The sequence below is a fragment of the Corvus moneduloides genome, chromosome W, assembly GCF_009650955.1.
Source record: "Corvus moneduloides isolate bCorMon1 chromosome W, bCorMon1.pri, whole genome shotgun sequence".
NCBI classification, from domain to species: Eukaryota; Metazoa; Chordata; class Aves; order Passeriformes; family Corvidae; genus Corvus; species Corvus moneduloides.
The window spans coordinates 808,893-832,607 of record NC_045510.1 but is presented as its reverse complement, the minus strand read 5'-3'; the positions used below and the strand labels follow the sequence as shown (position 1 = coordinate 832,607).

Below are 23,715 nucleotides of genomic sequence, written 5' to 3'. Positions count from 1 at the left end.
GAACAGTGGAACAGTGTCTTCCAGATCATTTGTCATTGGGTCTTGTTTATCATTTTGGCTGGAGACAGAAATGAAGATATGGGAGCCCTTCCTTCCCCAGAGTTTCACTTAGTGTACTTAGTACAGTACCTTCCATGCTTATTTCTCTGTCATTTAGTGTTCATAACAATAGTGACTCAAGATCTTAATGAAGAAAAATCTTCAATAAAATGCCTGCCAACAGTGTTCTGCAGGAGTTTAGCCTTCAAATTGAGGCTGCTTTTATCAGAGGTGTTGGGCCTAGTCTATTGCAAGCATGTAGAACTTAGAAGCAAATACCACGTCTCTTCCCGTCTTCAGAGAGCACCATGTGGCTTTCCTTAAGTGATACAGCTTACACTGAGAATTTTTCTGGGGTCTCTGCTGGATACTATAAATATTGGGTCCCTTTCTCTCTTCATAAGTGGATACTTGTGACTTATCTCTAGAGTACAGTTTTGTGGGGTTTTTTTGCAGCCTCCAGTGAAGAATATTCTTTTATTGCACTGGTTTTTGTCCAGGAATAATTACATATTCAAAGATAGGTGGATAATTTTTAAGTGCCTGGGTAGCTTGTCTTCTATAAAATTCAGAAAGTTCTGCCATTTCTGTTTCTTTGTAAAGGATCATACATAGGTATTGACTCATTCCTAATTTAGTCAGCTTGACCAGTGTAAGAAGCAGCAAATCTTCTGTGTCTGCAAGGTCCATCTTGGGTTCATACCCCAGTTGTCTTCAGGCCATCTATAGGAGAAATTGATGTACATGCCATGACTTCAAAATTATTTACTTCCTCATAGCTTTAAATTCATCTCATAGAAAATATTTTTGTTTCACGCTGGGCCAGGAGTGTTTTATCAACCCATAATCCATGGTTCTTGGACAAATAGGAAACTTCTATAACAGTATATATTGGAATTCAAGTGTGTTGGACATATGAAAGGTGTGTTAACCTCACTGCTACATGCGTCACTTCCAATTAATAATGGACAATGCCGTCACTGTATACTTAAAAGCAAGGTAGTGCAAGGTCCACTTCCACTCTTTTGTAAGAGGTCAGACTTTGGTATTGCTGTAGCGAAAAACCAGTCTGCTGGTAGTGTCCATGCACTCTAAACAAAATGAGAGGTGAGTTAGATTGCTTTAATTGATCCATATATCAGTTCATTTTAAAGCAGTCTTCCAGAATTATGGTTAACCTGAAATGGATATTTTATTTTTCTTTTACTTTAGCTGTCAACAGAAAGTTAGATTTTTCTCATGCTAAACTGAAGGAAAATTGTCATGATTTGGCACTGTCTGGACACCAGGCACCCATGAAAGCTGCTCACTCACCCTCCCCTGCAACTGGACAGAGGAGAGAAAATATTACGAGGGGTTCATGAGTTGAGATAAGGACCGGGAGAAAACACTCATCAATTATCATCAAGGGCAAAACAGGCTCAACTTAGAGATATAAAGTGAATTTATTACTAACAAAATCAGGGCAGGATAATGAGAAGTAAAATAAGCCCTTAAAAACACCTTTCCCTCCCCCCCAACCCCTCCCTCCTTCCCACTGACAGCACAGGGAGACGGACTGGGGGTTTTGAGCAGTTTATCACCCATGGTTTCTCTCACTGCTCAGGGGGAGGAGTCGTTCCCCTGCTGCACCGTGGGGTCCCTCCCACAGGAGACAGTTCTCCATGAACTTTTTTGACATGGCTCCATCTCACGAGTAACAGTCCTCCCAAAATGGCTGCAACGAGTCCATCCCACGGACAGCAGTACACCTCAAACTGCTGCGGCGTGGGTCACTCTTCCACGGAGTGCAGTCCTTCAAGGACAGGCTGCTCCAGTCTGGGAGCAGGGCCCCTCTCTCCACAGGTCTCACACAGGCTCACAGCCTCCTCTAGGCATCCACCCACTCCAGTGTGAGCACCTCCCCCAGAGGCTGCAAGTGGATCTCTGCATCCCCTGTGGACCCCCATGTGCTGCAGGGGGACAACCTGCTTCACCATGGTCATCACCACGGTCATCACCACGGCCTGCAGAGGAATTTCGGCTCCAGCGCCTGGATCACCTCCTCCCCCTCCTTCTTCACTGACCTTGGTGTCTGCAGAGTTGTTCTTCTCACATGTTCTCACCTCCTCCTCTTCTTGGCTAGAATTAAAACTGCACCACAAACTTTGTTTTGATTTCTTTTTAAATATGTTATCACAGAGGCATTACCACCATTTCTAATTGGCCCAGCCTTGGCCAGCAGCATGTCCATCTTTGGAGCCATCAGGGATTGGCTCTGCCGGACATGGTAGAAGCTTCCAGCAGCTTCTCACAGAAGCCACCTCTGTGGCCCCCCCACTCCCAAGAACCAGATCGTGCAAAACCAACACAACAATTTAGGTTTCTGTTTAATAAGTTCCTAGTTCTGCAGTCAAATGGAGTACTTTTCCCTAGCTTTCTAGATTGTCTGGGTGGCAGCAATTACTTCTGTGAAGAAAGTAGCTGATCCAGTATTATTCTTCTAGGATACTGGCATACTGTTATTCGGAGATGGATTGGTTCAAGCTGAACTAAGGCCATGTTGCTGCCAAAAGAGAGGTTCCATTGTTACTGTGCACTCTTGCTCTCCTTATGTTGGCTTGGGGAAATGAGTGTCTGCAGGATGAATTACTTGTGGTAGTAGACAGTGCAACACTTGTAGGAGGCAGGAGATGAAGTGCTCCCCCTTTTTAAAGCCAGTGTGGTCTTAGACTGCAGACTTCAGTATGGCTTTACAGTTAAGCTTTTCCCAGGTAGTTTTGGAAGTTCACCTTAATTAGGAAATCAATATGTCTGGTTTTATTTTGTTTTTTATCATAGTTGAAATCATAACAAGACATTTTTAATTAACAAACATGAAGCACAGGCTGGTTGGTTGTCATCTCACAAAGATTTCCACCCACACTGACTTAAATGCCTAAAGACTACATAAGTTTACATTAATTTTATGATAGCTTTATTATTGAACAAAATACAATTTCTTTTTTTTTTTCCATTTCAGTGGCTTTGTTTTTCTTCGACTGATTTGTCCTGCTATCCTGAACCCGAGGATGTTTAATATCATCTCAGGTGACTATGCTTCAGACTGAATTCATACTTTATGTAGTAATAGGCATGAACTTACTTTAGTGCCTAATTTAGGAAAATATTAAGTCATTTGAACACTGTGCAAAATCATGTTAATCATATCAATGGATTGACTTTCTCCCTAAGGCAGCCAGCATACACTTCTCACTCTTAAAGATTAGACAATGTTTATGCCCAAAGTCTTGTTTTAAAGTTAAAAAAAAAAAGACAGAGAAAGTGAATGTTAAAGTGATTCATAAAGAAAACTGTTGTGGGTTAATCCTGTTTGGCAGATAAAGCATCACAGTCACTTGCTCACTTTTTCTCCACCCTCAGTGGGATGGGGGAAGAGGAAAGAAAGAATAAAAACAAGAAAATTTGGGGGTCAAGATAAAACAAACAAAAAATATATAAATGTTTAATAAGTAAAGGATAAATGTAATAGAACTAAACAAGTGATGCAAAGGCAATCATACTACCTCCCATGTGTAGACCAATGCCCAGCCAATTCCTAAACAAAAGATGGCTGATACCCATAAAACCCCCCTCTTTCCCCTTTTATTGCTGAGCATGATGTTATATGTTATGGAATATCTCTTTGGTTAGTTCAGATCATCTGCCCTGTTCTGTCTAATCCCAGCCTATTGCTCACCCCCAGTCTATTCATTGGAGGGGCAGAGTGAAAAACAGAGGCAGCCTTGATGCTGTATAAACATCGTTCAGCAAAAGCTATAATGTTAGTCTGCTATCAGTACTGTTTTGGTCAAAAATCTAAAACTGCTCCATATGAGCTGCCCTGAAGAAAATTAACTCTGTCCTAGCCAGGCCCAGTACAAAAGCATTATCCTGGGTTTTGATGCTCTCTTTGTAAAGTGCATCTCTATCAGTAAATAAAGCAGTGACAGGGACTATTCCTGTTTGCTAGAACAGGACTGCAAAATTGCAATTCTGATCTGCAGTACAGTTCTGGGTGATAACAGATAGCATTCTCCTAAACGGTTCTTAGGTGTGCTTTGGATGTTGACATACATCAGGGATCATATCTGAAAGTTGGCATGGAGCTTTGTTGTGAACGGTGAGGGCATAGATTATTCCATTGCAGTTGGCTTAAATACCTAGAATTGTTTTTGAGCATTTTAACTTATGAATGTAGTTGAGGTCTTACAGATGCAACAGCTAGTATGTGTGTTACTGTTGTACCAGGCATACGGCTGTGTTGATGGAATTCCAGGTTTTAAGTTTTGCTGCATTCCTTTGTGGTGGGTAGACCTTGGCTGGATGCCAGGCACCCACCAAAGCCTTTCTATCTCTCATTAGCTGGACAGGGGAGAGAAAATATAACAAAAGTTATAGCTGAGATAAGGATAGGGAGATCACTCAGCAATTACTGTCATGGGCAAAACAGACTCATCTTAGGGAAATTGAATTAATATATTACCAATCAAATCAGAGTAGGGCAATGAGAAATAAAACCAAATCCTCAAACACCTTCCCTCTACCCCTTCCTTCTTCCCAGGCTCAACTTCACTCCTGTGCTGGTTTTGGACGGGGTAGAGTTTGTTTTCTTCCCAGTGGCTGGTATGGGGCTTTTTGAATTTGTGATGAACACAGGGTTAATAATATAGAGATATTTTTGCTATTGCTGAGCAGTGCTTACACAGAGCCGAGGCCTTTTCTGCTTTTCATACTGCCACACTGGTGAGGAAGTTGGGGGTGCATGGGAGGTTGGAAAGAGACACAGTTGGGACAGGTGACCCAAACTGACCAAAGGGATATTCCAGACCATATGACATCATGCTCAGTATATAAAGCTGAGGGAAGAAGGAAGAAGGGAGGGGACGTTTGGAGTGATGGCATTTGTCTTTCCAAGTAACCGTTGCACATGATAGGGTCCTGCTCTCTGGAGATGGCTGAACACCTGCCTGCCCATGGGAAAGGATGAATGAATTCCTTGTTTTGCTTTGCTTGTATGCATGGCTTTGGCTTTCCCTATTAAACTGCCTTTATTTCAACTCACAAGTTTTCACACTTTTTATCCTTCTGATTCTCTCCACAATCCCACTGGTGGGCAGAGTGAGCGAGGATGTGTGGGGCTTAGCTGCTGGCTGGGGTGAAACCACGACAACTCCCTATTTTCTCTTCCCCCTGCCTCCCAGTGGCACAGGGGGATGGAGGTTGTGGTCAGTCCATCACGTTGTCTCTGCCATTCCATGGCATGGGAGACAGTCCTTCAGAAACTTCTCCAATGTGGGTCCTTCCCATAGGCTGCAGTCCTTCAGGCACAGCCTGCTCCAGCATGGGTCCCCCAAAGGGTCACAAGTCCTGCCAGCAAACCTGCTCCAGCATGGGCTCTTCTCTCCAAGGGTTCACAGGTCCAGAAAGGAGCCTGCTCTAGCACAGGCTCTCCATGGGGTCACAATATCCTTTGGGCACATCCAGCTGCTCTGGCATGGGTCTCCTCCATGGGCTGCAAGTGGATCTCTGCTCCACCATGGACCTCCCTGGGCTGCAGGAGCACAGCTGCCTCACCATGGTCTGCACCATGGGCTACAGGGGAACCTCAGCTCCAGCATCTGGAGTACCTCCTGCCCCTCCTTCACTAACCTTATTGTCTGCAGAGTTGTTCCTCTCACATATTCTCACTCCTCTGCTCTATCAGCTCTTCTGCAGAAAGGTTTGGTTTTCTTTCCCCCTTCTTAAGTATATTATCACAGATGTGCTACCACAGCCTTGGCAAGTGGTGGGTCTGTCTTGGAGCCAACTGGAACTGGCTATAACGGACATGGGGGACACTTCCAGCAGATTCTCAAATAAGTCACCTCTGTAGCCGCCCACTACCAAAACCTTAATACATCCTTGTGGGAGGAAGAAAGGAAAGGTATAAACTACTGATGGGAAAAATGTAGCACTAAAATATGGGGATATCTGAGTTACATAGTTTTAAAAAGTTTGCATATGTTATACTTCATCTTTGTGTCATCTTTTCCCCTGGTTTATTTTTTTTTTTTTTTTTTTTTTTTTTTGGCAAAGTTGTCCCAACCTAGAAGGCATTTGGTTCCCACTAGCCATTGTTTCTCCTCCTTCCCTCCCTAATGCCTTCTCAATTTTACCTGTAAAATGCTGGTTTGAAAATAGGAAGAAATCAGAAATCACTTGTGTCAGAAAGCCTTTGGGGAAAATTCTTTTCCTTTTTTGCCTTTAGAGGCAGCTTTTCAGACATAGCAAGTTTTCTGTCCTCTCTCTTTAAGCTACACTAAATGAGAAGGCTTGAGTCAGTCTGAAAGTTCCTTTCTCCCTTTAATAGTTTTCATACACACTTTGGGGAACGCATTTAAGAACCATGGCCTTGTATATGGTGATTCTTTCTGTATGGAAAATCACGCTATGAAAAGCCAGTGTCCATAAAGGAGACAGAGGAGTCCTGCAATTTTATTCGAATTAAGGGAGAGAGTCCACTGGGGCACATGCCAGCAGGGTTTTCTCTCTTGAGGTTTTGGAGGATGCAGCCTCCTTTTATCCTAAACTCCCGGCCACATGTTGCCCTCTTCCTTTCCCCATTGGCTGAGGTACTAGGAAAGTCCAGCCTCCCAAACCGCCTATCACATATCCCCCCTTGAACCTGTCATTTTCCCCCAAAGTTCAGAAACTCAGGCTTGTGCAGACCCACTTGTCTCTTTCAGAAGCCAAGCTGTCTGGGCTCTGCAACAAACCTGCATGTTGAAGTTAGTAGAGACATTAAGATCCATTTCAAAAACGTTAACACCCATACCTTCACCCATGGAATTGTTTGTAAAGACATTAGCACACATCTGTCCTATCAATCCCTCCTCTTCTTATTTCTCAATTTGTCTTTACAAACTGAGGAGGTATACTTTCAGCTTTTTACCGGCTAGGCTCATGGTTCAATGCCTTAGAAAGCCTCGGGCAGCCTAGAGAGGTAGCACAGGCAATCTAGCATTTCAGTAGCTCTAAAAGCGGTAAATGTATTAGCTGCAAAGCTGATATCACCAGCAGAAGCAAAGAGGGAGAAATATAGCTCTCAGCTTGCCTAATTTCCCGCAATTAGAAGCTTTCAAAAAGAAACAGACGACAAGATGTTCGCAGAAAGAGTTGCAAAGCCAAAGAGGGCGGGCCCCCGCCTTGGTCCTTTCTTTTATTCGGAGAAGGGGAAAGGGGAGGACTGGGGGCAGACCCGGGGTGACTGGCCAATCAGACACTGCTAAAGATTTTGAGTTACATTTGGTTTTGCCCGCGTTTGGAACAAGGGGGTTCAGAGCACATGACAGAAAAGCTCGGAACAGGCAGCAACAACAAACCCTAGTTATTATTAAGTTAACCTCTTTTAACAACGTGGCATGGTATAAAGATTAACATTTGAAACACCCCCTCCCTTTTCCACATCTGGCCCCTGCACCAGGTGGGGCAAGCAAATACAGAGAAACAGCATAAAGTAGACAATGACAGTTCATATTAGCCCACTAATCGCTAGAGGTCCTTGTAGATGATCTGTGGCTACTGATAGCCAAGGTCTCCCATCCTTTTCCTCCTGCTGAGAAGTCAAAATCTCTGGGGTTTTAGAGACCTTGACTCGAGTGGGATGGGTCCACCTGTGTTCAGCTGTGCTGACTGCTGTTCCTGCAGTCCTGGTTGGATGTAATGAACAGCAAAGTCCAAAGGCAGCGTCTTCAGAGATTTCACTACACACAGTATTCTGGCCACATACTGGTTTAAATATACATCTTCACCTCCCTGCCACATTGAAAATTAACAGGGTAAGAATCACAAACATTAAATGAATTGGAAATAATTTAATATCTCCTTGGGGTTTGGCTCTCATTCTTGCCAAAGCTAATGGCAAAAGCTATAACCATGGCATCTTAGTTTCTGTCACCAGCTTCAAAAGGTGTTTCTTTATTTCTCCATTCATCCTATTTGACCTTAATTCTGAGGGTGCCAGGGGGTATGGAGGTCCCACTGAATTCTCAAAGGAGTCATAATCCCTTGAAGGATCCCCCTGCAAAATGAGTTCCTGTCTTGGTTTGAAAGACAGGTGTCTGCTAAGGAAGGCAGGAGCCCCCCTTGGAATGGCAGATGCAACCCCCCTTCCCTCCGAGTTATTATAATTTTGAAATCAGGGGGCTTTTAGGCAAAGATGTGGAAAATAGGAATAACAGTTCTTTACTATTATATATCTATATGTGTATAACAAGTCAAACAAACAACAATAACTCTGGCAGTAACAGCAATCACAAACCCAGTCCCAGCCTTCTCGGCTGTCAGGCCCTTTCCCCTTTGGTGCAGTTCCGCTTGCAGCCGGCAGGGGCGCTGGCGGCTCCCGGTGAGCAGGGCAGGTGCGATGGTTCCCCCGCCGCTGCAGGGGGTGTTCCGGAGCGAGCTCGGGGAACACGCGACACTGGTGGCCTGGGATCCCAGGAAGGGATGGAACAAAAAAGCTTCACAAACCCCTGGGCAGCCGATCCCGGTGTCCGGCCGGACCCTCGGGAACAGCAAGCTGGAACGGCAGGCTGGAGTGGCAGGGATGAGCACAAATCCCGGATGGCAGACGAGATGTATCCAAACGGAGAACCCCCCGGAGGTCTGGGCAGGGCGAGCAGGGCTACAACGCAGGGAAGGCTCAAAGCAGCGGCGGGGCAGGGGGCCACAGCCCGGCTCCCAGCGGGGCGGGGAAGGTGGGCTTTGGGATCCCGGGGCTGCTCCAGCAGAAGGAAAAGCAGCCGAAGAAAGCAGCCTCCCTCTCTGCTGGAGACCGACTGCCCACACATCCAGGTGAAACAAAAGAGTAGCCAGCTCTTTTGTTTTTCTGAAGTACCCAGCCATTTGTCCCCCTAGCAACATGTATGGGGAAAATTCCTTTAACAGAAAAAAAAAACAACAAGGAGAGCTCCTAATACCCCAACAGTTCCCCTGTCCAAGTCCACTGTCTTCACAATCCCATATGTCAGGAAAATTAATCCACAAGCACCAGAGGTTTATGTCCAAAAAGGAGACAGAGGAGTCCTGTAACTTTATTTGAATAAAGGAAGAGGCCATGGGGCATTCCCCTGGGGTCTCTCAAATTGTTACAGGACGCAGCCTCCTATTTATCCTAGTTTCCCGACTGCATTTCCCTCTCTCTTTCCCCATTGGCTGAGGTACTTGAGAGGTACAGACTTCCCGAAATGCCTAAGAGTCCCTTCTAATGTATAACCTCCCCCTTTATTTTAATTCTTATGGAATTTATGGTTCTTCCCATTGTTTCTTTCATCTCTCAATATCCAATTTCATTTATCAGCAGACCTATAGTTTATTTGTAAAGACAAATCTCTTTCTTTCCATTCATCAATCAGTGGAATGCTTCCCATTGTTTCTTTTATCTCTCAGTACTAGTTTTATCTACCAGCAGGCCCACAGCTTGTTTGTAAAGACAAGTCCCACATTCCTTTCACATATTCAGAAATCATTTGTTAACTGATCAAATAGTTGCTGAAACGACTAGAAACGCCTCTGGCCACCCTGTCAGCTGGCATACCACTATCAGAGGACAACTAAGCCCTCTTGCCCAGGGCATCTCAGCAAAATACACCCAGCATGGCATCCTTGGAAAGGACGTACAGCCCAGGGTTACTCCCCTGCCTTGCAATCTCCTTTGTAATCTGGCTATTAACTTTAGCCAGGCACCCCTCAATAGCTCGTTTTGCTAAAACAAAAAGACTCAAAGCAGTATATCTTGAGGAAGGTCTCTGCCAATCCTCGAGAGCCCAAATGATTCCCCCCATGGAGTTGTTTTAATATTTGCAGGGTCAAAGTTCCTGGCATCCACTGTTTACTGTCCATTGTAAATCAATTCTCCCCTCCTTCTTCTGCCCCACCACTTTTAATTATCTCCTGCTCCTCTGGTGGAAAAGACACCACCACCACTCCCCCATCCCCCCATCAACGGCTGAGCCACAGGGAGCAAAGGGAGGATCCCGGAGACCTCTGGCAGAAGTGCTGCTTTCTGAACCTCTCCATTGGCCAGTTTTTTACCTATTGTCTCTTCTGAGTACCCTGCCTGATGTCCCCTAACGTATTATTTCTATCTCTTTTGGTAAAATCACCACCTCCAACAGGCGAGTAATTGAGCTCTTATGAGCAAACATTTTCCCCCTGCAGGTTAACAAACCTCTTTCCTCCCAGTTTTCCAAATGCATGTACCATCCCACATGCATATTTTGAATCTGTAAATATATTCACCACCTTTCCTTGATACAATTTGCCGGCTTTTATTAAGGCATACAGTTCTGTGATCTGTGCTGACCATGTGCATGGTAGCTTCCCCTTGCAATTCCCTTCCTTTTGCTATAGCATATCCCGTAACTCGTTTTCCTCCTACTGATATGGGGAAAAGACTCCACTACTGGAATAAGTAGTAAAGTAGGTATGTTTATTCCAGCGCTGGGACACATGGGGGATAGTTCCTCCAAAGTCATGTGTGCCAACAGCTGCATTCAGCTTGATATATATCGGGTTACAAACTCCATATTCATTGTTTCCTAATACGCTTATACATATTCATTACTTAGCCCCGCCTAGCCTCACCTCGTATTCTAATGAGCTAAAGTCATTTACATCTGCGTTGTTCTTGCACAGTGTCGTCTGGTGGTCGTGGGCATGGGTCTTCGGGATGAAGTAAGGGTCATCCTCAAATGAAGTAAAGGGTCTTCCTCATTCTGAACTTTTTACTTTGCTTCCCTGCGCATGCTCTTTATGTCCCTGGCCCAAGTCTAAACTTCAAGGCTGGTTTAAGTTAGTTTTAGGTTTGAAAACAGGATCTTTGGTCAAGATTCCTTCCCTTTATCAATAGTCTTATATCTTCTCATCCTGCCTTGATAGGCACAATAAGTGTTGAGCAAGTTGTAGGCATTGCTTTTAACAAACAATTTCTTGGCAAATCATTTAACCTCTGCTTCCCCCCCCTCCCCCTGCTTCACTAGTACTCTTGAAGATCTATCAATAAATACCTTTCCCTCATTTGGCCAAGGGGTATCCTGTAAATCTTCCCTAGCTTGGGTCTGGAGATCTGTTACCTGGATACAGTCACAAGTTTCCTTTAGGTCTCCTTCCTCAGTACCAGTTAAACAGGAGGCTGGATTAAACCCTTCCCCGCTTCTCAATTCTAAACCCTCCTGTTCCATTAAACAGGTTTCATACTTAACAATCTAGTGCTGGTCATCCATTTAGAACATGATGTCAGACTTTAACAATCCTGCCATCAGTGAATCGTGCCGAAACCGGGCCAGGAGACACTTCAGAGACAGAGTCAGAGAAGTGGGTATTTGCTTTATTCGGTGCGCCGGGTGTGTGGGGATCGCTCCTCCAAAACACATACCGGTGCTCCCTACAACATAGTATTAAGGGTTAAATTATGAATATTCATCACATTCCTTGGGACAGGTGTGGTTATACAAATTATTTCTCAGAAGTCATTAATATCACTAACATATGGGTCACGCATGCGCTGTGTGTCCTGGTGGTCGCGCTGAGGAAGGCCTCTCCTCTTCCTCGGGGGTCTTTCTGATGAAGACCAGTAGTCTTCCTCACAGTGCACTTTTCACCTTTCTCCCTGGGCATTCGTAGTCCTTTGAGGAATGATTCAGCAGTCTCTGAGATAATCCTTGTCCCCTCTATCTTGACAAGATTAGGGTGAATTTGGCTTCTTAGGTTTTGTAATTAACATCTGTCTGAACTAACATTTGCTGTCTCCCAATAGTTAACTTGTGCTTACATGAGTTAGTTATTGACTGCCCTTTCCTCATCAGTTACCATCAAAGCTGTGGCTGCACAATTCTTCAGACAACAGAGCCACAGTTACCCTTAGAACAAACAATGGGGCCACCCCCTCGCTAATGGGTCAAACATTTTAGCACTAGAATTCCTTTGGCACAGCTCTGTTTAACATCCACATACAATTCAAATTCCTTTTCTGAGTCTGGCTAAAATTTTGCTGTCTTTCTGGTGTCCATACCACAACACTGGGGCTATCTGGGTTTAAAAAGTCACAGAAAAAAAGTCCTTAATCCAGGCCCTGCAATACCCTATTAATCCTAAAAATTGTCACAGCTCTCCTTCAGTCCTGGGTACCGGCATCTCCAAGATTCCCTGGACCCCCTCTGGGCCAACACACCGCAAGCCTTCAGTCAAAATAGGCCCCAAACATTCAATCTTACTCTCCATCACCTGTGCCTTCCCTTCAGGCACTTCAAGATCCCCTCCTCCAGCCAGAAAATTAAGTAATTTCTCAGTGGTTTCCCCTCCCACCTCCTCCCGTTCTCCTGATAGGAGAAAGTCCTTCATATACTGTGAATCTCCCCAAACCGGGGCAAGAGACACTTCAACGACAGAGTCCAAAAAGTGGGTATTTGCTTTATTCAGTGTGCCGGGTGTGGGGGATAGTTCCTCCGAACACACACACACAGCACTCTATACAGTTCAGTATTATGGGTAAAATTAATGAATATTCATCACATTTCTTGGGATAGGAGTGGTTATACAAATTACTTTTTGGAAGTCATTAATATCATTAGCATACGTGCTAGCATGCGCTGTGTACGCTGGTGGTCGCACTGAGGAAGGCTCCTCTTTTTCCTCGGGGGTCTTTCTGATGAAGATCAGTATCTTCATCACAATGAACTTTTCACCTTTCTTTCTGGAGCATGCGCAGTCCTTTGTAGAATGATTCAGTGGTTTCTGTGTTGGTTTCAAGTAAATTCTTGTTCCTCTTATCTTGACAAGATTAAGGTGAATCCTGCTTCTTAGATTTTGTGATCAACATTTGCTGTTTCTTAATAGTTAACTGTGCTTACATGAGTTAAGTATTGATCGGCCTTATCAATGGTTCCAGCTGTGCCATGCTGAGGAGGGGTCGGACCTGCAGATGCTGGGAATTTTCTTTCAGTATTTTGGCAGCATCAGAGCCTTTTGGACAAAAATAGTTTTTTCCAGGTTTTGTTTTGTCCCTGTTCCCTGTTGGTTGTTGTTTTGGGGGGACGGAGTGTTCTGGAACCACGGAGGCTCAGTTGCTATGTTGTTTTCCTTTTATCTCTCTCTCGGCTGTGTGGTCCACAGTAGGGGGCTTCTGCGCCATCTTGTCTTTGTCCTTTGGGCCACGTGGACTGCTACAGCGGCCACCATCTTAGGAGAAGGGGAGTTTCTCTGCAATCTTGTCTTTGTTCCCTGGGCCACATGGGCTGCCACGGTGGTCGCCATCTTAGGAGGAGGGCACTTCTCCACTACTTTGTTTTCTCTGTTCCCTGGGGGAGCACGTGACTCAGCACCTTTGTATCTAGTGGTTATCACTGTTACCTTGGTTGTTGCTGTTTTATTTTTAGTAAACTGTTATTTTTTCACTTATATCTTCTCGCATTCGTCGCTCCTTATTGATGAAAGGGGAGTGGTTAAAACTAAGGGGAGGTGACTCACTTTGGAGTCTCCGCCCTGTAAATTGTCCTAAACTAAAACAGTCGGATATGCATATTGATGTTTATTGTGGACATAATTACTAAAACACCAAAAGTTTCCTTGATCATGAGAAATTTTTCACATGCAGTTCTCTTACAGCATTTAAAGTATTCAATTCCATGATAAATAACAAATTGTGGAAGAGAATTTTCTTGTGACTACTGGAGGTTTTAAATTAAATGGTCGGTAACTTTCTACTTTCTATTCCTATCAGATTCTCCTTCCCCTACTGCTGCAAGAACGCTGACGCTGGTTGCCAAGTCCGTGCAGAATTTAGCAAATCTGGTTGAATTTGGAGCTAAGGTGAGTATAATTTTACACAGAACAGTCTAGAACACTTCAGTGTTCCTGTTAACAGAAACAGATTTTATCTGTATTATTCTTATGCAAATCCTGATTTTTGACCTCAGTGTCTTATCAGCAAGGAGGCTTTATTCCTGCAATTTTTTCTATCCTCTTTAGTTGGTGCTCAACAGGGTACTGATTTAACCTAGAGCAGTATCAAAAAGTATGGCTGATTTGGAAAGAGGAGTCAATAATTTCAGAATGGGTCATCTAGAAACTTATGTGAATTATTTGGTACTTGCCATAAAGATTTTCAATCTGGTAGTATGAACAACAGCAGTGACATGTTAAAATAACTGATAAAATAATGGCCATGCTAGTAGGCATTATAGAGTGATGTAACCATATTGTTATGCTATGAGAGCAGATAAACTCAGACATTCATTTCAAAGACAACAGTGGAAGTATGTGGACTCTTTTTTTCTGTCTGTCAATGACAAAAAGCATAATAGTCATACTCTAGTATTCATAGAATCATAGAATATCACAAGTTGGAAGGGATCCATAATGATCGTCAAGTCCAACTCCATTCTCCTCGCAGGACTACCTAAAAGTAAATCATATGACTAAGAGTATCACCTATATTGTCCTTGAACTGATAGGCTTGGTGCCATGACTGCTTCCTTGGGGAGGCTGTTCCAGTGACTGACCACCCTCTCAGTTAAGAATCTTTTCCTAATGTCCAGTCTGAACTACCTGTGATGCAGCTTCATTCCATTTTCTCATGTCCTATTGCTAGTCACCAGAGAGAAGAGATCAACATCTCCCTCTCCACTGCCCCCCCTTGAGGAAGTTGTGGGCTATGATGAGCACACCCCTCAGCCTTTTCTAAGCTGAACAAACCAAGTGACCTCAGGCACTCTTGCCCTCAAGGTCTTTCAATGTCTTGGTTACCCTCCTCTGGACATACTCTAATAGTCTGATGTCCTTTTTATATTGAGGCACCCAAAACTACACACAGTACTTGAGGTGGGACCACACCAGTGCAGAGCAGAGCAGGACAATCACCTCCCTTGACCGGCTCTTGATGCTCTGCCTGATGCACCCCAGGACATGGTTGGCCCTCCTGGCTGCCAGGGCACTGCTGACATATTCAACTTGCCATCAATTAGGACCATAGGTCCCTTTCTGTAGGACTTCTCTCCAGCTTTTTGTCTCCCAATTTGTATGTATAGCCAGGATTACCCCATCCCAGGTAGAAAATCCAGCACCTGCCCTTGTTAAATTTCATGTGGTTGGTGATTGCTCAGCTCTCCAGTCTATCCAGATTACTCTGTAAGGCCTCTCTACCCTTGATGGAGTCCATAGCTCCTCCTACTTTATCATCAGCAAACTTAATGTACATTCGATTCCTGTGTCTAGATCATTTATAAAAACATTAAAGACCACTGGCCCTAAAATTGAGCCCTGGGGAACCTCGCTGATGACTGACTGCCAGCCTGATTTTACTATAACCCCATTTACTATGATCCTTTGAGCCTGGCCCATTAGCTAATTGCTCACCTAATGTATTACAGACTTTTCTAGCTGTGTGCTGGACATTTTATCTAAACAGATACTGTGAGAGACAGTATCAAAAGCTTTGCTAAAATCCAAAACCACCACGTCTACTGGCTTCTCCTAGTCAAAGAGATGAGTGTTGGAGTTTGAAAAGTGGGAGAGGAGAGACAGGCAGCCATCCCTCCACAAAGAAAACATCTATGTGATGGTAAAATGAGTAAATTTTCTTTAGGAATATCCATATCAAAAAGACAACTGAGAAATGCTAGAGTAGAAATCTGTGATTTAGAAAGAAACTATTCAAGAAGTATGTATCATTTGCCTGAAGTAGATGATGGGAGCCTTTTTGCATTTCCACTGATTAATTAATGTCAAAATGGGGAGACATCTTTCGGTAATATTGGCATGTGTCTGTACAGAACCTTGAAATACATTCCACATCCATGTTTTTTTATATACTATTATGTAATAATTCACTTTCAAATTGAGACCAATTAGGACTAAACTTCCAGCCTGGATATAGAGTGTTGTAATGCTAGATTTAGTTTAGCAAGCTTCAGCTTTCCCTGAGAGCTCAGCGGAGCTGCTTAGGGCAGTGCGACCGTTGTCGCCCTCCCGTAGTCCATTTCGGATGGCTCTGCGGTTTTGTTCCAGCTAGCTATCAGCTTTACAACACAGTGATGGTGAAAGAGGCGAGAAGGGTCTCTCCATAAGGGTTTAAGAGGCTCTTTAACCTTACATTTTGTCCCAGCGATCCCCAGAGGCAGAGAGACCTCGTGATCTGGGTGCAGGGGCTTTTTCTCAGGGGCTCAGGGGCAGTACGTGGGCAGAGTTGGGGTACAGGAACCAATAGGGAGGACCCGAGGGAGTGGCCAGGACTAGGGGCAGGGGAAAGGAGGGGGGGGACAATGTGAAAGGCATTTAATAAATGAATCAGTGGGAAATACAACACCACAATAGAGTATTTTAATTTGGAAACATATTAACAACTACCAATTTCTGGCTCACACACACACGCACACACTTTTTCTTTACTTATTCTTTAGACTGGTGTTTTCTGTTGGTACAGCATTTTGAAACACCCCTTTTATTTGTATTTTTTTTCATACTGCTTGACATAATTTTGTAAATCAGTTTTACAAGTTGCCCTAAAAAGCCTCAGCTTTTACTAAACTTTTTATTGCATCACTAAAAGAATGCCAGCAACAATTGGCCTGTTCTGGTTCCCAAGTCACAACGTGGTTGAACAATAAAAATCTGTTGACTTAAGCATAATGAAAGAAAGAAATTTCAGGCTGCCATTATAATGCCATTTGTCTGAAACTCGCAACTTGGAATGTAAGCATTAATGAAAAAAAAGGAGGGCAGTTATGTCCTGATGTTGATGCCTCTGATGTGTTTATCTCTGGAAGTTTTTTCTTCCTTATATAGCTGCAATGAAAAAAGTCCATTTTCAGTATTTCAGAAATGTAAAATTTCATGTCACAATGCATATATAAACAATTTCAGAATCCATCTAGAGCACAAAAAAGTAATCTTTTAACTGATTGTACACCAGTCATCATAAATTCACTTGAAAAAGATGACACATTTGTTTTGCAGTGTCATTTGTCTCTGATTACAATATGTTCACTTCAGGTATGACTATAAAAATGGTATCAATTTGTTCTAATAAATACTTTTAAAAATTGCTAGGAGCCATATATGGAGGGGGTAAATCCATTCATCAAGAGTAACAAACATCGCATGATCATGTTCTTAGATGAACTTGGGGTAAGTGGTTTAAAAAGAAAAATTGCAAGTTGTACAGCAACATTGTGAGTTAAAATTCTTGATAGTCCTTGTTAACTAGTTAAAAAATGCATCAACTTCCTCACAATTTTGAATGCTTGTTATTGAAATATTTTTCTTGTGCATGTTTAGGAACTGCAGATTGCTGGCCTGTTGCAAAGAATTAAAACCAATCAAATGTCCTGTTAGAAAGTACTGTTGTAGACATGAGATCTATTTGAGCTGCTCCCCAATGATTAGAGCTTTCAGACAAAAATACCAATCTTCTAAAAAAATTTTAAAATAAAGAAAATCTTATGTGTAATTTGTCATATGATTTTGACCTGAGATTGAAAAAATTGAAGATTTAAAAAATATTGTGTTCTATTTTACTTATACATAACCAAATGTCTCACTGCATGAATTCTGGATATTGTAGTTTAAAAGAAAATAATAGTTGCAGTTCAATTTGAAACCATTACTATTTTGTGTATGATAGTTATAATGAGTTGGGAGCTCGTGTATATATATATGTATATGTTTAAACCAATAATTTGTTGAAAAAAAGAAGATGAAAGAAATATGCCTATCTTATTATTCCTGAATTAATCCATTAAAAGTGACCTAGAAAACATCTCAGACTATTTTAATTATCTATACGAATTACTGTTTTGAAGTGTGTCATTCAGATAGATTGCCATATGTCACCTTTTTATGGTTAAATGGCAACTTCTGCATATTATGATACACTGTTGTATTTCTTTAAATGGCAGATTATGCATGAGGACTTGGAAAATGGTTGGGTTTTAAAATAAGTGATTATTCTACTGTTTTAATTACATTATTTTATTAGTGAATTTACTGACTTGATAGTTTGGGGATTTTTTGGTGTCCATTTTTGCTGTTGCTATTGCCTGATTTAAATTTCAAAAAAAAAATAAAACAACAAATATCTAATGGATGGATCCCCCTCATTTGGGGGCAAGATATGATATGAATCTCTTTTTCTCAGTATCTTTCTAGACAGCTCAGAGACAGCATAGCAGCATCAAACCCTCCTAGTAGGAATAGGAATTGCTGTATATTTAGTAATCTCTCTATGTGAAATGTGTAACCATAATTTAATTGTCTTCATAAAATAGATGATTGTGGAGAGGAGGAAATCAATAATTTGTATTAGGTAACATGGACAGAAGTCTTAGTTGTGAAGAAAAATGTCATGCATGCAGTATCAAAACAACTGTTGGCGGGTGTGTAGAACTGTAATTTAATTTCTTTTATGCCTGGCTACTCACCATTCTAAGTCTGTTCTCATAATTTTTGTTAAAGAATGTTCCTGAGCTTCCAGACACTACAGATTACTCTAGAACTGACTTATCTCGTTATCTGGCAGCCTTGCATGAGATGTGTGTGGCACATTCAGATGAACTTCGGACACTTAGCAATGAGCGAGGTGTAATGCAGGTAAACTATAATGATTAACAAAAATCACACATACAGATAGCATGTCTAGAGTTATTGTTTAACATCGTGATTACTTTGTAATTTTTTCTCTCCAGCAGTATGAGTGATAAATATGTACATTTCACCAGGAGGTTGCTAGTTGTAAAGGTAAAGAAGCTCAAAAATATGAACTAAGTATTTATACAACAAATCCAAAGATGTTTTAAAGCAGTGGGTTGGGGATTTTTTTTGGTTGGTTTTTTTGGTGTTTTGGTTTGGTTTTTCTCTTTTGGGGTTTTTGGGGGTTTGTTTTGTTTGTTGGTTTTTGTGGGGGGTTTTTTGGTTTGTTTTTTTTTTGTTGTTTTTTGGTTTTTTGGTTTTTTGTGGGGTTTTTTTGTTTAGTTTCCAGGTGAAGTTTTTTTGTTTCTAGAGGAAGGAAGCCTAAACTCAAGAAATTATTGTCTCCTAGCGATCTCTATTTTTAGGATCTAGCTCATCTAATTGAGAACTAAACAGCTAAATTTACTTGCCTTAGCTTTCTATCACTACTTCATTTCTGCTTCCTGATTTATTATATTTGTAAACAATCATGGCAAACTTCTCTAGTAAATGCTATAAATGAGTGTTTTGTTCCAACTATGAAACTTATGTACAGCTTTTATGAAAACTTACTTTTAAGAGGAAAAAAATCTGCATGACTTCATACATTGTCTCAAAAAGTAATATACTTGCCTATGGTGTACTAATTATGATGAACTTCAAGTTGCCAATCCTACTTATTGCACAGTAATATGTTTTGGTATGCTTGACTAGTATACTGTGCTGTGCAGGAGATTATTTAAGTACTGTTCCGTTTTAATGCTAATGATTTGGGGACAGAGGCAGTTGTACTATAGAAAGCATTTTGGTTTAGAGATGGTCTTCCTTAAATTTAATCAGTGTCAGCTCAAACTATTTAATGACTCATGTTGAAGAGGTAGTGTCACTTTCCGCGCTTTCACGTGTCGGAGGAAAATAACTTTAAGGGATGCGACTATGCAATTACACGAATTTATTGTTTAAAATAACAAACACTTCAGTCGAGGCGTGAGATTTTACAACACCTCCGAGTAATGGCGACTAGTCACAAGATTTAGGGTTACATCGTAATTTATAACTTTCTAATCCAATAGATACTTAAAATGACACTTTGTTTTAGATTAATGACCTATCACCTGTGGCACTTCTCACTGCAATGCAGCTATGTCTTGACCAATAACTTCTCATGTCACGTACACACAGATGTCTCTCTTATACCATCTACATTCTTAACTATATAAAACCACACTATTATATTTTAAAACCCTTCGCCAAAACACCCAGTGTACAATTTTACTTATAATGATAGGAACACAAGTTTGTAATCCTTTTGCTTAAAGTCCACAAATCTCTGTCAATTAAGACAGACCTAGTCTCTTCCAGGGTTGTAAATCAAAGCCTCCTTTAAGTGCAGGAGTTTCTACTCCTCTGTCTCCCACAAGGTAGTTTTAAAAATAGTTCTTAATTTAATTGCTTCAAAATAACTTCTTGTAATCAGATTTCTTATTATTGTCATGGTTTGAAGACTGAGCTTCCTATATCCTGACTCTTTGAAGGCCTTAATTTAAACCCAAATAGATGATAAATCTATATTTCATCTCAGCAGATGTTACTCAAATAATGTATTTTTTGGCAGTAATGTTTTTTTAAAATAAGGGTATTACTGGGAACTCTTATGGCAATTTTGTGAATGGTGAAAATATATTTGTATTCAATTAGCTTTGGCAGAGGAAAGCTCAAGGAATTAAAAATGAGATAATGCTACATTATAGCAATTAAAAACTAATCTAGTTAATTACTACAATTTGCTTCTTCAGTGGCATGTGAGAGGAAAAAATCAATCGTTCAAGTTCATAATTCACAGCTACTTCTAGTCTTGACAAAGCAAAAATGATGGCTAGACTGGCAAGTCAGGATAGTAGAAGTTTTCAGTATTAAATATGTATTGCTTACAGATAAGGGATAGAATTTCTTTCACAAGGCTTGCATCTGAAGCACTTAATGGTCATAAACATGACACTGTTTTCTCAATGCACTTATATTTCTGCTTCAGAGGAGTAATTTTTCCTCATGGGTTTCCATAAAGAAAACTCTTGAATCTTTTTTCTTTTTTCTCCTATTAGTGCCCTAATGTTTATCATCAACCTGTTGTAGTTGAACACAGTTCTACTATAATGAAAAAATTACTGAACTCCTTACAGTGCATTAGCAATACATTTTCTCAGCCTGTTTTGTATGTTCAGTTTCATTTGTTCAAGTTTAATGCCCAGGTTTTTAGAAAGTTAGAGGGTGCTTCTGCTTGTGCAAAAGTGAATTGTATTATCACCTTTTTTTTTTTCCACTGGAGTTTTTTTCACGTTCTTGGCCCAGTTCTGCACTTTCACATGGGGAAAACATCCGAGAATAGATTTTTGGTTTACAGATTGTTTTTAACAGATAGAACTGTTTCATTTTCAAACTCTCAGGTTAAGTTGGCAAGACTTAATGGGTTTCCATGGCTGCAGATAAATTGCATATTGCTCTTTTACAGTTGCCTTTTGAAGTAAGTCTTAGTGACTGTGAAACTGGAGCTGGGGGGAGGGGGTGTGGGGGGATGTGAATTTAAATCTATTTTAAACTACCTAATTCTAAGTCTGGTAGGTTAATGTTGAAGATGCTTCTCAAGCAAGATGGGTGTTGGTTTTTTTCTAGTTGCTAATGTAGGGTTGTACTGGGGTTTTTCTTGTTTTTTTGTATTTTTTTCTACAGCATGTTCTTAAGAAGCTGTTGGCTATTACAGAACTGCTTCAACAAAAACAACATCAGTATTCACTGTCTAATAACATCAGGTAGCAGACTTCTACCTGAATTCTGCATGGATCCAGCATGTCTAACATGGCAACTCACACAAGTATCACTTTTTTTTGCTCTTGCCAAAAATAGCACACTCTGTCACATTCCCAGTGATGTGTGAACTATGCAAAAAAGAAAACAAAGATTCTGTTAGCAAATGATTGAACCAGCAGCTCTTTAAGCTATCTGTGCAGGATATTGGCACTTTTTTCCACTTGGAACCAGTTTTTACAGCCTCTGAGCCTTGGTGTACAGTTTACCTTCTGCAAAGAAAATGCTGTGACTGTCTTGAACTTTGAAAATTATTTTCAACGCCTGCAAATGCCAAAGTTTTTCTGTCTTGTTGGAAAAGAATTACCAACTGACAAGGAAAGATATGCATTGTTTTGACAGCTACATGTAACTGCATAACATTTATTACTGTAATTTCTGAGTGGTTACAATTATTATGACTTTGACTTTTTCAACCACTTGAACATGTATTTACAATTTCCAGAGTTTGACGGTTATGGTAAGAACAATCTTTCATGTATACTTTTTATACCATGCTGTTTCCCTTACTGGAATCATGTCAAAAGAATATGCAGAATGGATCTTATCAGCTTTATTCTTTCATGTGCCACTGATTCAGTCTAAATTATTCTTCCATCAAGGACTGTGTATCCATCCAGGTAAATCACAATGCTTTTGTAAAATGTTTACAAAAGTGAACAATTAGAATTTGGTAAATTTATTATCACTGTATCAGACATGCATGCATCCATTAAACCATTTTATAAAATATATATTAGTTGGTCTTGTGTGTAATGTAAGGCTACCATGAACGTTATTTTTAAACCTGAAAAATAAGTTTTTAAAATAATCAAGCTGCCGATAGGCTCTCTATAGAAACTAACTTTGTGTTCAAGTAATAGAACACTGTAAAAATGAAATTTGGATAACAGATATGGTTGGCTATTTATCTACTGCATATAAAATGCATTGATAAAACTGACTGTAGGTAAATCTCAAAGTTGCATTTAGGTATGTATATTTAAAAAATTGACACCACTACATATTTCCTAAAACAGTGTGTGAAAATAATGTTGTAGTTTACCCCTCACCAGCAGCTTAGGCACCACACAGGTACTTGCTCAAATGCCACACCACTCCCCCCCCCAAAAAAAAAAAGGCAGGATGGGAGAAAATAGGAAGAGCAAAAGCAAGAGAACTCAGGGGTTGAGAAAGGTGAAGGTGAAGAAAAGAAAACCAGAACAAGTGATGCAAAGGTAAAATTACTCATGACCTCCCAGAAGCAGACTGATGTTCAGCCAGTCTCTGAACAACAGCTCCCTCCCTCTCCCCCTGAAAAAATGAAACCCACATCCCTTCCCTCGAATGCTATTCCTGAGCATGACATTATATGGAATGGAATGGAATATACCTTTGGCCAGTTCAGGTCAGCTGTCCCATCTGCATCTGTCAGGGAAATTGGACTCATCTCACACTCAATCGAGGAGTTACATTCATACCACCTGAGGCTTTAACCACTAGGACTTTGCAGTCCATTCATGGTGTATGGCTCCACTGAACCAATGGGTACCCTGTATTGACTCCAGACATACACACACTCACAGACATTTTCCCTTTTGGTTTTACTCTAGGTTTCCCCAAGCAGAGTCTTGGGCAGAATCTAACAAATAAGGTTATTTGGTACAGTGGTGAGATACAGCTTGAGCTGGGTGCCTCAGGAGAGGGACCTTGAACAAAGAAATCCCTGGGCAATTATACCCTTACAATCCAAGTTCCCCACCCCTCATGTGACAGTTCAGTCCAATAGTAATATTATGGTATGCGGTAGTGTAGGAACCGACAGCTGGACTGAAAGTCTCACAGATTTCGACTTGGACACAATCACTTTGTACCCGTGAGAATTCGGTTTGTACCTATGAGAATTTTAGCATCAACAGAAGCAAGAAACCAAAACAACAGAAGAAGAATGCACAGCTGTTCCCGGGAGGCTGTTTTTGGGTTTAGAATGGGTGTTAGTTGTAGGTAACCAATAATTTGTAATGTAGTAACTTAGGAGCCAATGGATACACAGCATGAGTGCCAAGAAAGTGTACAAAAGAGGCTTTGTAGAATTAAAGATGCTTTTTGCCTGGA

The 23,715-nt window shown here is 41.3% G+C and overlaps 1 protein-coding gene across 1 annotated transcript in view; it reads left to right on the top strand.

The window, feature by feature from the left end:
* LOC116437453 (ras GTPase-activating protein 1-like) overlaps positions 1 to 21,570 on the top strand; it is a 124,030-nt gene extending 102,460 nt beyond the window's left edge. Inside the window, exons 21-25 of the mRNA XM_032095098.1 lie at positions 3,041 to 3,108; positions 13,817 to 13,905; positions 17,143 to 17,220; positions 18,547 to 18,681; positions 21,487 to 21,570. Coding sequence (XP_031950989.1) covers positions 3,041 to 3,108; positions 13,817 to 13,905; positions 17,143 to 17,220; positions 18,547 to 18,681; positions 21,487 to 21,570 — 454 coding nt within the window. The remainder of the gene's footprint in view (positions 1 to 3,040; positions 3,109 to 13,816; positions 13,906 to 17,142; positions 17,221 to 18,546; positions 18,682 to 21,486) is intronic.
* The last annotated feature ends 2,145 nt before the right edge of the window (positions 21,571 to 23,715 follow it).